Source organism: Schistocerca nitens, chromosome 2 (genome assembly GCF_023898315.1).
Source record: "Schistocerca nitens isolate TAMUIC-IGC-003100 chromosome 2, iqSchNite1.1, whole genome shotgun sequence".
Classification (NCBI taxonomy): domain Eukaryota; kingdom Metazoa; phylum Arthropoda; class Insecta; order Orthoptera; family Acrididae; genus Schistocerca; species Schistocerca nitens.
The window spans coordinates 770,237,970-770,253,701 of NC_064615.1; the positions used below are offsets into that span (position 1 = coordinate 770,237,970).

Consider the following 15,732-nt stretch of genomic DNA (forward strand, 5'->3'; position numbering starts at 1 on the left):
TACTCCCCTTTTGACTGCTTCATTTGCTGCGTTGTATTTCTCCTTTTGTTAATTAAAACCAATATGATACATGTTAGTTAAGAATTTTTTCTAGTCCTTGCCTTCTTACCTATTTGATGCTCTGCAGCTTCAAATATTTTATCTTCCAAAGCTACCCATTTGTCTTCTATTATTTTCCTTTTGCCCTGTTTCAGTCAGTCCTTGTCTAATGCTTGTTCTAAAACTCCGAACAACCTCTGGGCTCTTTAACTAATCCAGGTCTCGTATCCTTCCTGCATTTTCTTCAGTTTTAATCTGCAGTTCATAACTAATGAACTACAGTTAGAGCTCGCATCTGCCCATAGAAAAGTCTTCGTTTAACACCTGGTTATGAAATCTTTGTTATACCATTTAATGTGGTATACATCTCTATTCTTAGATAAATTCTCAGAGTCAATACTTCTGAAGTTTTTCATTCTAGCTTTGTTCTATTTTTTTATTCTCCATCTTTTGTGTCTATGAACAATTGCAACTCTAAAGTTGCTTAGGATCATCACACCATGTACAATTTCTTTGTTGTTTGATAAAATATGGTCCAATTCACTTTTAGTTCCATTTGGTTCTTGCCGAGCCCATTTTTTTCTTCTAGAAGTATAGGACAAACACGTTGTTTTCAGCAAGTTCTGCTAATGTGTGACCTCTGTTATTTCTAGTATCAAACACAAAATTATTCGCTGGTTCAAAAATGGCTCTGAGCACTATGGGACTTAACATCTATGGTCATCAGTCCCCTTATTCGCTGGTGTTGGTTTAGTTTTTGTTCTACTTTTGCATTAATATCCTCCATCATTATCTTTTACTGAAACTTTTCTCAAGCTATAAAAAATTTGGTGATTACAAAAGTCGAGAAGTGGTTCATGAGACTGAATACATCGCTTGCACAGAAATACTGACAAGTACTAATACAAACATGCATACCCTTTCCAAGAAAACCTGGATTTGGCATAGTCTTAAATCAAGGAAATGTAAAACATCTATGCATAAATGTTTTCATACTTTTTCTTATGAAGTGTTGTTAGTGTGTGTACACTGATGAAGCAATAAGAACTTACCAATAAGATGAACTATACTTCTTCCCATTCAATGTGACAACTGATTTGAAAAGCTTCTCTTCCTGTTGTGTGTTGTAAATGGGTTGCTTCAATCCTTGTTTCCGGGACCACATTAATAGTCGTGTTTTTGGTAAATCTGTGTCAGAAGCATAATCATTTCTCCTAAATACACATTTCCATTCAGTGATGTTTTCTTCTTCCTCTGAAAGTTTCCTTTTTTTGGCAGCTGGTTGCAAAGAAGAAGGAACTACATCTTCTCTTGTTAATAAACCAAGTTGTCTATATTCTGCTTGTTTATTGCAGCAATACTCCTTTAAATCCCAGAGTGAACTGCAATAGGAAAAATGATGGTTAGCATTATGTTTGAGTGTAACATTTAGTGATAATGTGCATTATAAGGAAAGTTCTGTCAGAATGTAATAATTTAGGACATAAGGAGACAGCTCACCAAATAATGGAATTGTTGAGGTGTCAAAAGGGATACAAAAAAAAAAGAGTGAATTCACACACACACACACACACACACACACACACACACACACACACACACACACCCACCGCTACGCTGTGCCAACAGAACATGCAATGATTGTATGTTCAGTTGGCACAGTGTAGTGGCATAGATGTGCCAGCCTCCTTTTTCTCCTATCATTTTTTATGACATAAAACAGGTGTTCACCAAAAACTTATAACTGAGAAGAGTGCATGTAACATCAAAATTTTACATAAACTAATACTCTTCACATACAAGGGTTAAAAAAAGGTATTGCGTGTTTTGGGAGATGGTAGTATGGTCCAAAACAAGAAAATGTACATTAAACATGGCCTCTTAAATGCATACCTTAAGAGCCATGAGCATTTGTTCACCCTCCGTATTGTCAAACACCTCTCTTCTACTGCAACTGAATGAGATAGCGCAGTGGTTAGCACACTGAAGTCGCTTTTTGGAGGATGACAGTTCAAAACCCGCATCCCGCCTTCCTGACTTAGGTTTTCTGTGATTTCCCAAAATGATGGGACAGTTCCTTTAAAGGGACATGGCTAATTTTCTTTCCTTTCCTTGAATCAATCTGAGCTTGTGCTCCATCTCTAATGACCTTGATGCTGACATGACGTTAAATGCTAATTTCTTTCTTTCTTCTGCTGCATGCTCTTTGCTTTCATGTTTCCCTGTTTTGAGAGGACCAAACCAAGAAAAAAATGTACAGTAAACACAGTCTCTAAAACGCGTATCTTAAGAGCTATGACCATTTGTTCATTTTCACCACTGTGAAACACATCTCTTCTCCTGAACAAGTGTTTGTAGGCATTTCAGAATCCATGTTTACTGGACATTTTTTTCTCGTTTCAGTCCATACTCTCATCTTTCACAATATGGAATACTTTTTTAATGCACAGTACATTTAATAAATATCTACTTTAACATGGGAGGTCATGTCATGTTTGGCTTATGCTTTAATTTCAGCAAGCGACTGTTTTCAGAATGATGTTTACAGTAAAAAACATAGCACTAGTGCCTTCTCCCATCCCTCCCCCTCACCATCACGTGCCTCTTCCCGACCCCGACTACCCACCCCTACAACATTGCTGCTCACATCAGATACAGTTATAGTTTGTCCTTAGTGCCCAGAAATGACAGTGGTCTTGCGTGTGAGAGAGTTGTACTTAAATGAATGTGTGAGTTTTCAAAGCTGAACATTTCCAACATTCTTTTTCGTTATGTCTGTCTGTGACTCAACACCTCCTCTAAGAGAATAGTGAACTATCTTCCCCATACTGTTGTTATTCCAGCCTGGGCTTTCCATTTTTTGATTTTATAAAAACAATGTAAAGATTTATATCTTTGTCATTCACCAAGAACAACATATTTCAACACAGGTGTTACAATCAACATTCTATGAAGATGGACTGCACCTTAAAGATGAATTTGCAAAGGTATCCCATGCAAATATGCATAAAAAGGAAAGATATTTTTATGCTACTCTTCAATTATAAATTACAAAATGAAGTGCTTTTGGTGTAATTAAATACAACAGTCTTAATTAGTCTCCAACAGTAAATATGACCACTGGGTAACTCAAGATACAGCCAATTCAGATCCTGACATGGCAGTAATTTTCAGTACCAGTATGTGGCTGACAGTGGATCAAGTTTAACATCATATCAATCATCAATATCCAGAATTAAACCTGAAATCTGTGTGCAGTGTCTTATCAAATGGGAGTAGATGACAGTAATGGTGATCATTCATCTGTCAGATATGAGTGCTAGGCTAGGAAGCCTAATGGTGGGATTTAAGGGTATTAAGTTTTAGGCTGTATCATGTTTGGCCCAATATCTTCTCTCCCTCTCTCTCTTGTCATAATTAATACAAATGAGCAATAAACTACATTAAATAGTTACTCTTAACATAAAACGTTCTTGTGTTCTGAAAGGAAAAGTGCAAAACCATATTTACAGCAAAAATTCACAACTGGTAAACTTGCAGGCTATATTGATTGGGGGAAAAAAAAGGGTATTGGATACAGTTAATGGCTATAGGACAATTGAGAACATCCATAGAACATATTGTGAGACAGTACACTGATACAAACACTGATTTTTTTTCCTCTAATATGCAATATTTCTGAATGAATTATCTTCCTTTACGGCCTCCGTTATTCAGCCACATATTTTCAACTCGTTTTGTTTTGTTTTAATTATGACAGTAAATCCTTCAGTCCTGAAAACAGATATTAAGCTGACTCCACATCAGTTGCTTCAGTTTTTATGGTTAATTGCTGGCTTCTTAATTAGAGTTAAACATTTCACTGACAGTGCCATCACCAATGATGGAGCATTAATGGTTAAAAAGTGTATTTTATGGGGCTCAACAAACTCGTATCATGTTTTCAGTTTCTTGATTGTGACCAATATTAAATGTTATCAAAAATAGGCAAATATTTTGTGTTTGCTCAATCATTCAGTGACTTCCAGACTGATAAATTAGTGTAAGATTGTTAAAGTAACGAACTAACAACTCACCAAACAGCAGAAGTGTTGAGTCATCAACTAGGATATAAACAAGAGACAGAACTTTTCAAGCTCTCGGATGAATCCTTCTACAGAGCTACAAAGTGCACATGTGTGTATGCGCATGCACACACGGAGGTGTAAGCTTTATTGTCGTGGCTGACTGCACTGTGCTCCAGCACTGCTGCTCGACTGGGGTTACGTTTGATCTTGGGGAAACCGATTTGGGGAGAAAAGAGGCAGTGAAGAGAGAGAGGGCTGGGTAAGGGTGATTGACAGCTGGGATACAGGGACAGAAGGCACAAGGGATACGAATATGACACCAGTGAGTTCATTTTGGGGACAGGTAAGAGGAGTTGTGCACAGTGCACAATGATGTGAAAGAGTGGATTGAAAAGAGAGGTAGAACGGAGGAAAATTAAGCTGTGGAGAGGAGTATGTAAGTGCAAGCTAAGTGAAGTTAGGGACCTGAGGCAGGGGTGGAGCTGCGTATGAGGCAGTAACTAGTGGGAATTGAGGCCAGGAGGATTATAGGATCAATGAATAAGTTGCAAGGACAATTCCCATCTTTGGGCTTCAGAAAAGCTGTTGTAGCAGGGAAGGATCTGCATCTACATCTACATCCATACTCCGCAAGCCACCTGACGGTGTGTGGCGGAGGGTACTTTGAGTACCTCTATCGGTTCTCCCTTCTATTCCAGTATCGTATTGTTCGTGGAAAGAAAGATTGTCGGTATGCCTCTTTGTGGGCTCTAATCTCTCTGATTTTATCCTCATGGTCTCTTCACGAGATATACGTAGGAGGGAACAATATACTGCTTGACTCCTCAGTGAAGGTATGTTCTCGAAACTTCCACAAAAGCCCATACCGAGCTACTGAGTGTCTCTCCTGCAGAGTCTTCCACTGGAGATTATCTATCATCTCCATAACACTTTCGCGTTTACTAAATGATCCTGTAACGAAGCGTGCTGCTTTCCGTTGGATCTTCTCTATCTCTTCTATCAACCTTATCTGGTACGGATCCCACACTGGTTAGCAACATTCAAGCAGTGGGCGAACAAGTGTACTGTAACCTACTTCTTTTGTTTTCAGATTGCATTTCCTTAGGATTCTTCCAATGAATCTCATTCTGGCATCCGCTTTACCGACGATCAACTTTATATGATCATTCCATTTTAAATCACTCCTAATACCTACTCCCTAATAATTCACGGAATTAACTGCTTCCAGTTGCTGACCTGCTATATTGTAGCTAAATGATAAAGGATCTTTCTTTCTATGTATTCGCGGCACATTACACTTGTCTACACTGAGATTCAGTTGCCATTCCCTGCACCATGTGTCAATTCGTTGCAGATCCTCCTGCATTTCCGTACAATTTTCCATTGTTACAACCTCTCGATATACCACAGCGTCATCCGCAAAAAGCCTCAGTGAACTTCCGATGTTATCCACAAGGTCATTTATGTACATTGTGAATAGCAACAGTCCTACGACACTCCCCTGCGGCACACCTGAAATCACTCTTACTTCAGGAGACTTCTCTCCATTGAGAATGACATGATGCATTCTGTTATCAAGGAATTCTTCAATAAAATCACACAATTGGTCTGATAGTCCATATGCTCTTACTTTGTTCATTAAACGACTGTGGGGAACTGTATTGAACGCCTTGCGGAAGTCAAGAAACACGGCATCTACCTGGGAACCCGTGTCTATGGCCCTCTGAGTCTCGTGGACAAATAGCATGAACTGGGCTTCACACGATCGTCTTTTTCGAAACCCATGCTGATTCCTACAGAGTAGATTTCTAGTCTCCAGTAAAGTCATTACACTCGAACATAATACGTGTTCCAAAATTCTACAACTGATCGACGTTAGAGATATAGGTCTATAGTTCTGCACATCTGTTCGACGTCCTTTCTTGAGAACGGGGATGACCTATGCCCTTTTCCAATCCTTTGGAACGCTATGCTCTTCTAGAGACCTACAGTACACCGCTGCAAGAAGGCGGGCAAGTTCCTTCGCATACTCTGTGTAAAATCGAACTGGAATCCCATCAGGTCAAGCGGCCTTTCCTCTTTTGAGCGATTTTAATTGTTTCTCTATCCCTCTGTCATCTATTTCGATATCTACCATTTTGTAATCTGTGCGACAATCTAGAGAAGGAACTACAGTGCAGACTTCCTCTGTGAAATAGCTTTGGAAAAAGACATTTAGTATTTCGGCCTTTAGTCTGTCATCCTCTGTTTCAGTACCATTTTGGTCACAGAGTGTCTGGACATTTTGTTTTGATCCACCAACCGCTTTGACATAAGACCAAAATTTCTTAGGATTTTCTGCCAAGTCAGTACATAGAACTTTACTTTTGAATTCACTGAATGCCTCTCGCATAGCCCTCCTCACACTACATTTCGCTTCACGTAATTTTTGTTTGTCTGCAAGGCTTTGGCTATGTTTATGTTTGCTGTGAAGTTCCCTTTGCTTCCGCAGCAGTTTTCTAACTCGTTTGTTGTACCACGGTGGCTCTTTTCCATCTCTTACGATCTTGCTTGGCACATACTCATCTAATGCATATGGTACAACGGTTTTGAACTTTGTCCACTGATCCTCAACACTATCTGTACTTGAGACGAAACTTTTGTGTTTAGCCGTCAAGTACTCCGTATGGCTTATGTTGCGAAGCAATCACTGAAATAGAACATGTTGTCCTCGGCTGTGTGATATGACACTGTATGGTCAACTTTGCTCATGGCCACAGTTTGGCAGAGGCTAATCATTTGAGTGGGCAGTTGGTTAATGGTCTTTACCACAAAATCCTGTGCAGAAATTACAGCAGAGCCGTTTGTTAATGGGAAATTCCTTTATGGTCACTCCCAATAGCCACCACACTGAGTCTCAACTTAGTTTGCGTGAATAATATATTATATGACTGCTCCCACAAGTGGTTTTTCTTCTGACAGCATAGGATTAGGCTGTTATGGGAGGAGAATAGGATGTGCTAGTTGGGTGTATTGGACATGCCTTGCATCTGAGCTTTATACAGTGGTATGGCACTTTTGTTTAAGGGTGGGAGTAAGTATGGTGTCAGTGGTGTCAGGATGGACTAGAGGACTGGACTATTATATAGACCGGATGGGCAACAGAATGCCACTTTGGGAGGGATGGGAAGAATTGTAGGTTGAAAATTTCTCATTTTCAAGCACAATTGTAGCTAGTTGAAGTCCTGGTGAAGGACTTGATTAAGTTATTCCAGTCTGTGATGATACTAGGCAATGGGAGCAGTGATGGGTTTATATCGGGGGGGCGGGGGGGGGGGGGGGGGGCGTGTCTGTGAAGGCCTTAGTAAGACCTTCAGTGTACTGGACAGAGGATTACTCATCACTGTGGATACACTATTCATGTGCAGCCACACTGTGTGTGAGAGACTTTTTAGAGTGGAAGGGATGGCAGCTAGCAATATGTAGGTACTGTTGATGGGTAGTGGACTTCATATCACCAAAGGTTTAGATGGAACTACTGGAGATGTGTAAGTCAACATCCAGGAAGGTAGCATACTGAGCTGAGGAGGACTAACTGAATACAGACAGAAGGTTTTGCTACAGATGAACGAGGCTAGTGCCTTGGCCCCAAGTCCAAACATGTAGGTATTTTCAATGAACCTGAATCAGACATCAGATTTAGGTTTACAGATACAGGCAATAATGGGACGGAGTGTCTGAGAAATGTTGAATGAAGTGCCTTGGGTGTGTGCTTGGGTTGGAGGTGTCGGCCAACAAGAACAGAGATTCTTTTCAGAAAAGTACAGTAACAGCTACAATGTCTGGTTTTTTTTTTTTTTTTTTTTTTGGGAGGGGTGGGGGGGGGGGGGAGAGGTAGATTGGGTGAGGAAGAAGATCTATTCAAGGGAGAAATTCTGGAATGGCTCTCAGGATTTTAACAGGGTTTAATTGCTATGCTGGACTTCTGGGATCATTATGGGCAGGGCACATGGAAGGGTCTGACAGTTGACTGGTGTCCTCTGTCAGGTAATCATTGTGGTTCATTGTAAGAGAGGTGGAGTCTTTTTCTGCAGGGAAGATGGTTAAATCAGAGTCTGTCTTAAGATCGTGTATGTTTGTTATTCTCTCTAGTGAAAAAATTGTGTTCTTAGGGATGGACACATGAAAGGACAGTGATATCAAGCAGAAGTAACAAAAAGTGGTTGGGTATGGGACGAAGAAAGTAATGGTTAGACGGAGGTACAAATTGCAAGAGGTAATGTTCAATGTTGAATTTTTGTGGGCTTAGGTGAGAGTGGTTAGTCACAAAAAAGCTTTTCTGCAGTAAGGATTGGTACCCTTGCACATAGGTCATACTCCTGCGGAAGACTCACATGCATATTCTGTCTATACATCCACCCAATAAACCCAAAACCAGTCACATCATGGGCTTATCTCATTCTGTCCAAAGCAGTGCTACCTGTGAGAGCACTCATACCATATACCAGCTCTGCTGTAATTTTTGTGCAGCATTTTGTGTGGGCATGACCTCTAACTGGCTGTCTACCCAAATGAATGGTCACTGTCTATGGACTAGAGCAAGGTTGACCACCCAGTGGCAAAACAACACATCTCATATGGATCCTTCCCTTCCATCCCAACTTCACCAAATTACGTACATGGGAACTGTCCTTTCAACATATCCTTTGATTCTGTGATCACGTTTCCTCACCCACCTCCATCTTGCCACATGAATCTAACTACAATCATCTTGCACTCCAGAGTCTCCCTCTTACTCTGTTTTATCTCCTCTCTTAATCCATCCTTTCACATCACCAAGCAGTGCATGCAACTTCTGTTCTCTGCACCCAGAGTGAGCTTACAGGCTACAAGTTTCTATCCTGCATGCCTGCTGACTCTCCCTCACAACTGTGAGCCCCACCCCTCCTTATTTCCTTTCCCCCTTCACCCACACTATCCGACACACACCACTGTTTACCCCAGTCAACCTCCAGAACTTGCACAATGTGATTAGGTGGGAGAATGAAGTGATAAATTGTATGTGTACTCTACAGTTTTGAACAAGAATTTGTCCAAAAACTAGCAATGCTCACAGTCTTGTTTATTTATCTATCAATAACTCAAAGCCTCAACTATTTGGTGAGTTGTTACCTTTAGTTCTTCATTTATGATATTCCACCATTGCCGTATTTACAAGGACATGCTATCTCATATTTCTTGTTCTCTTAACACACACCACTTGCTTTGGCTGCTCTCTCCTGACAACTGACATGCCTGGGAAGTGCTTCATCACGTGGGGACTATGTTTCTGCTCATGATTGTGTCTTGAATAATTGGTATAGGAACAGGCACGAAACTGCTTTCTTTTTTTACACAACTAGATGTTTCCTCACTGTCAACAACAATGAACACTATTATAAAGTGTTACCAAATGCACAACTGAAAGAAAATCATCACATTCCAAAACACACACAACAGTTAGGACTAGAATAATGATGCTAGTGGCTTTAGTATGGCATGTACATTTTTGGTTCTTATGGTGTGCCAACCAACAAAACATGTGTTTAAATGGCAGTGCTGTTCTTCACAATATGCAGTGTTCTAGTTTTATCTGGAACAAAATTAAGGATGCAGATATGAATAGAAGTTTGTTGACTCACCAGATTTGATCTAAGGTTTGCATTTCCAAGAACTTCTTCCCGAGCGGAGTTTCCTGAAGTTCACGTAGCATGTTCTGAACGCAATATTTTGTATTTGAAGGTGAATTGTCATAGTCCACAGCATACTTCAGATATGCACGTATAACATCATCCAGAGGCAGCTTACCATCTTTTCGAAAGATAGAACAGTTCCACTGTGCAGCTCTTGCAATCATTACACTAGAGCATCCAGTTTCCTTCCAGAAATTCTCAATGTCTTTGTATGTGTCCATTTCCTTTGAACCCCCACTGTAATGTAATTGCACAGATATTTATAATTATTTTTTAAAAACAGAGTTGTGCCAGTCACTATATATCACGACATCTTACATTAAAGTTTGACATTTATTGCATATCTTCTAACAGTGAGTATGCTGGAACAACTGTGATATTAGTTCTACCAATAGATATAAATCACTAAAAGACATTATTTTTATTTTATTTGCATAACTAGTGAAAATCCTGCACTGTATGATCAACATTCAAGAACCTAAAAATTCTTAATTTTTTTTGTATGCATTTCATTATTACTTGTTATACGTAGCAAAAATTATAACCATTCACATTTAAATATTCCTTCAGTGTACCTGTGTCACCTGCTTTACAGAGTCAATGTATAATGCATGTCAAAAGGAATTAGACTTTTTAATGTAATACTACAACATAACAGAACATTTTACGCATAGATTCAGATGTAACTATGTAATATAACTAAAGTAAAACCTCATTTGTGGCTCAGTAAACCTCATTTATCTTACCCTCATTAATCCAAATCTACAGTCCATCCATATTTTTTTTAGTACTGTAACCTAACAATATTCAGTACTCTGGAAGTAAAAATGTCAACAATTGATGATGGCTCACTGGACAGTCCACCTAATAAGTTAACATTGAGATGTACAGTACTTTACTTCTCTGGTTTGCTGCAAGTGCGAAATGCATTCACAGACAAAACGGTAAATGTACTGCACAGGATGGATAAAGGCTGAATTTGCTGTTGGAACTGCAGTTGTGCCAGACTGGAGGCATAATCCACGTGTGACCATTTCTGATCCTACTTCCTACTGACATGGTCTGGACAATGAATATAGAAAATTAATTACACGAATGTGTGGTGTCTGTTCTTTTGGACATGTCCAGCACACACTTTCACACGTCCAGCACACACTTTCACACGCTGCTGCTGAATCTGTGTAATGTCCTGATGCAGCTGATTTCAGTAATCCCTTCCCTTTCCTTTCTCCTCACCTCCTTCGATTTACATATAACATTGAAAATGATGACAATGTCAAATCGTCAGCATTCGTTGAAGCTCTTGCAAAAATCACTAAATACTCAGACATATGTGTTAATGATATAAATGACTGGCTGTGAATGACAATGTACGATTTCTGATGATAAAATCACTGTTGTCTGTCTCACTGCAGACAGTGATGATGGATTAGCTGACGAAGCTAGGTGCTCAATCTGAAGACACAATACATATAGAGACAACAACACAGCTGGACAAAATAATGGTTTATTTGAAATGTCAGGCAAAAAAACTTCAGCCACTCTAATGCTGGTGAAATGCCTGCTTGACCATGCTGCACATATGCAATGTAAGAATCCAGCTCAAAAGAATCTTCAGCACATAAAACTCACAGATTTTTTAAATTCCTGCTAAAAATTTGTGTGAAAATAATATATAATTTGTATGTTTGTATGAAAGCAAATATGACATGCATTTATGGCATTTAACCAATATCACTCTAATTTGTTCTAAAGTTTCAGATTATCCTAATTTTCTATAATCCAGATGATTTACAGTCCCAACTAGTCTGGATGAATGAGGTTCAATTGTACTGAGTCATAATGTATGCTCAAGAGTAACTTTGCTAGTTACAAACAGAAGTAATGCCTTGTCTCTATTACAAAAAATCACTCTCTCAGTGCAGAGGTAAATGAAATTCACTGTTTACCATATGAAATTAATTATTCAGCAGTGTGACATACAACATAAATGTTCAAGTAAGAACATAATAAGTTCACTCAAAAGAGTAACTCAGATATAAGTTTCAACTTTATAGCCTCTGACGATGTCTCTAGCATTAGAAGATGAAATGTTAGGCACAGAAATACATCTTAGGGCACGAACTAATGTCCATAAAGCAGAAGTAATCAAGGAAGCAAGTACCGGCCAAGGAAGCCTGCAAAGTTCAATCAAATGCCTTTATGGAAGGTCATGTCGAGAAAAGACACACAGAAGAAGAGAACTTGTTTACTTAGTTCTCTCATGTTTTTGCTGTGATGCAGACACACTTTGACAACACCAAATTTTCCAAGATTGAAGATAAACTTCATTTCGACAGCTGAACTGCAACTACACAGAGTCAGTGTTACTCCACCTGCGAGACGGCCGCTATTTACTGTAAGTTCACAGAAACACACAGCTTCATTGGTAATAACTTGTGTTGTGATGTCTGGGACATGATCGATAGAATGACATATCAGACCACAGAAACATGCACTAACAATAAATAGACACAAGGTGAAATTTGACAGTTTGCAAAAGAGGAAAGTGACTTTCCTACCTTCAGGCGTAGGTCATAAAGTTATTAATATATCTGCCAGCTCCTGTTTAAGAATGAAAGAGACATGATGGTCAAAGGAGGAATCTATGCTGTTACACTTTCAAGAATATCAATGGAAGACTTAGTTACTATAACATAAAAATTTGGGACATAACAGAAACTGGAAGATACAGCGAGTTTACGGGAGATCCCAAAACTTCCATTCTTAGGATAACAAACAAACATACAAATGAAAGTCTCTTCAACTTCTTCCACTGACAAGAAGCACCTCATCAAATCAGAAGCATTGCCACCGAGATTGTGTAGTTTACCAAAAATTCACAAATCCATTAAGACCTTGCACTATTGACCATCCGAACTGCCAAACACTTGGTTGCTCTTCTGCAGACATTTCCAGAAGGTCAAGAAGAAACCCTTCTGTTAGTTGACACTTTTGTTATATGGCCTCATGGGGAAAGCAAACTCCCAGAATTTCTAAATTTTCTGAATGATGTTAATTCCAATATAAAGTTCACTACTGAAAAAGAGAAAGGAGGACAGATTTCATTTTTGGAACCACCACTACTTAGAAAAACTGATGGAAGTTCAGGGAACAAAGTCAAAGAACGTCCACTCACACAGATAAATACCTTTGCAAAAATTCCAATCACCATCCAACCAGCTAACAGGATTGAGCAGAACAGGAGTGACCTAGGCTTAAAGTATTTGTGAATCATAGTACTCAGAAAAAGAGCTCAATCACTGAAGAACTAGTTACAGAACAAATGGCTATTCTTACAAAGAGAAAAAAATAGTGCACCAGATCCTCAAAGCTCCACAGCTTTTAGTGAAAAAGAATCATTTAAAGGGAAAGTTTTTCTTCCTTTGGTAGTAAAAGTCACACATTACATCAGCAAAGTACTATGAAGACACAGTATTAGCACAGTGTTTTAACTAACAAGAAAGGTACATGAATATTTGAACACTGCAGTGGATCAGTGCCCATACTCGCCACAGGATGTATGAAATCCCTTGCATATGCAGTCAAGTATACATAGAAACTACAAAAACAAGAATTAACACCTGACTTAAGGGACACTAGCACATTAGTTGTCTAGGAAAAATGGGTAAACTGGTAGTAGCATATCGTGCACTGGGATCAGGGACCCATGAGATTTGTTTATCCAATTCTATGGTTTTATCAAGAACCAGTCATTACTGTGCTAAGAGAGGCAATAGAAATTCAAAAGCACCAAAACAACTTTAATAAAAAAGGACTGAAATTAGACAAGTTATGGGGCTTAGTGCTAAATACAGTAAACAGTGACAACCCTTATCCATTATGAGCTCCCTAACACATGTCAGCATGACTCTGTGATCTTAGGCATCAATCTGATGATGCCATAAACTGACAGTTGTGTGGATATGTAAAACAATTCAGCTAGCTGGTCTTGTTTAAGTCTGGAATTACGTCTGAGTGACAGTCACTGTGATGTTTCCAGCATTAGGGGACAAAACCTTAGACACAGAAATAGCTCTTGGACCATGGCCTAAAGTCTATAAAACAAAAATCAGTAACGACAAAAACACCAGTGAAGACTGCAGATGGCACAGTAACAAACTACAGAGAAATAAAATTAAAATCTCAGTATAACTCAAGAGATGGATCAGAAAAACAGACAGTGAGTAAAGGCATCTGGAGTGATGGTATTTCAATAGAAATGTTTAAAGCTGGTAAAAAAAGAAAAGAAATAATCATATGCCATACCTTGCTTGAAGACCCTCAAGAGGGATGTTAGTTGCCTGGTGCAAGTTTTTTAGTTGGACATCACTGTAACGACTTGGTGCCTCTAACCCAGCCCATAATCCTGTTAGGGAAAGAAAACCTACAGTTTAATGTGGAATCTGAAGTATGTGCCATTTCTGGCATATGTTCACATCACAGAAATGAGGGCTGATGTCTGACCACGATCTCATGAGCTTTCGGTTCAGGCAGGTGCTTTACCACTAGACCACCAAGTGTGGCTGGTTAAAGCTGGTAGCAAAGTGACGTAAAAGTAGTGTGTGAAATTATTTACAGAATGTGTACTTGGCAGTTTTTGTTTTAGGGGCATTTGGCCATGGCCGCAGGCATTTTTCTCTGCCTAACGTCTCTGAAGAGGTCATCAGAGACTATCAAGACATGGGCAGTACAAACATAAATAAAATCAGTATGTCAAATAGTTTATATGCATCCGTGAAAAGAGTCAGTTTGTGATGTCATCACACTGCTGCCTAAGACTTCACAGCAGAGCTTACATTATGAAGCTTGCAGTGGGGAATAGTTGGTGCTATCTGATAATGCCCACAACTTGTGTAATTCAATCTTTCTTCTTTTCTGTTAAAGCAATTTATGTGCTTTTGAATTTCTATGGCCTCTGTACATCTTAGTGTGCTAATGACTGAATCTTGGTAAAACCTTTGAAACACAGAAACAAATTTTCTGGTTCCCTAATCCCGGCATATGACCTTATACTGCATATTTACCCATGTTTCCCCAATGACAACACTGCTCTTGCGTTTCTTGAGTTGGATGTTAATTCCTTTTTGTGTAGTTCTTATATTCACTTAACCACATGTGCAAGGGATTTTGTACACTTCTGCAAGGCAATCGGTGGGTTTGGCCCATGGAACATACATTTCTTGTTGTTTTAAGCACTGTGTCAAAACTGTCTTCTTAGTACTCTGCTGATGTGATCTGTGATTTCTGTTACAAAAGCCTTTTAATTGGCTCTTTTTCACTAGATGCCCTGCATCTTTTAGGACATACTGCACTATTTTTTCTTTGTCAGAGTAGCTGTTTCTTCTTGAAGCAGTTTTTAAATGGTCGAACTCGTCCCCCAAACACTGTGGTTCACAGATTTTTTCAGTTGGGTCCATCAAGCTTTTAATCACTCCTCTTCTGTGCTCAGGAAGATGAAATGAGAAACAAGCTCTGGATCACAGTCTAATGTGGAGAAAAAGGAAGGAAAAAGCAAAATCAGAAGAAGAAGAAGGAGAAACCACCAAGGGGTGTTGCAAAAGAAGATAATCATCCAAAACTGAAATATTGCTGTAATCATTCTCCATCCCATTTCACTCAGCTTCAACCAAATCCACATTATCAACCATTAGAAAAAAAGCATTGATTAAATTTACATTAATATATGGAAGAATATATTGTAACCACATAACCAGGATCAAGTCCTAATCCAAAAGCAGGGTCTCACTGAGGTACAAAGTTTAGCACTAAAATCACAATTATTATGAACACCAACATACAGCTCAACAGAACAGCTTCCTGGATCAGACAGGGGTGGAAAGGGGAGGGGGGGAGAGTTCTGCTATTTATGCAAA

At 39.1% G+C, this 15,732-nt stretch overlaps 1 protein-coding gene across 1 annotated transcript in view; it reads right to left on the reverse strand.

The window, feature by feature from the left end:
• LOC126237012 (tRNA-dihydrouridine(20) synthase [NAD(P)+]-like) overlaps positions 1-15,732 on the reverse strand; it is a 75,980-nt gene that overhangs the window by 18,351 nt on the left and 41,897 nt on the right. Inside the window, exons 4-5 of the mRNA XM_049946740.1 lie at positions 9,767-10,054; positions 1,092-1,421 (exon numbers count right to left, since the gene is read on the reverse strand). Of these exons, the coding sequence (XP_049802697.1) occupies positions 1,092-1,421; positions 9,767-10,054 (618 nt within the window). The remainder of the gene's footprint in view (positions 1-1,091; positions 1,422-9,766; positions 10,055-15,732) is intronic.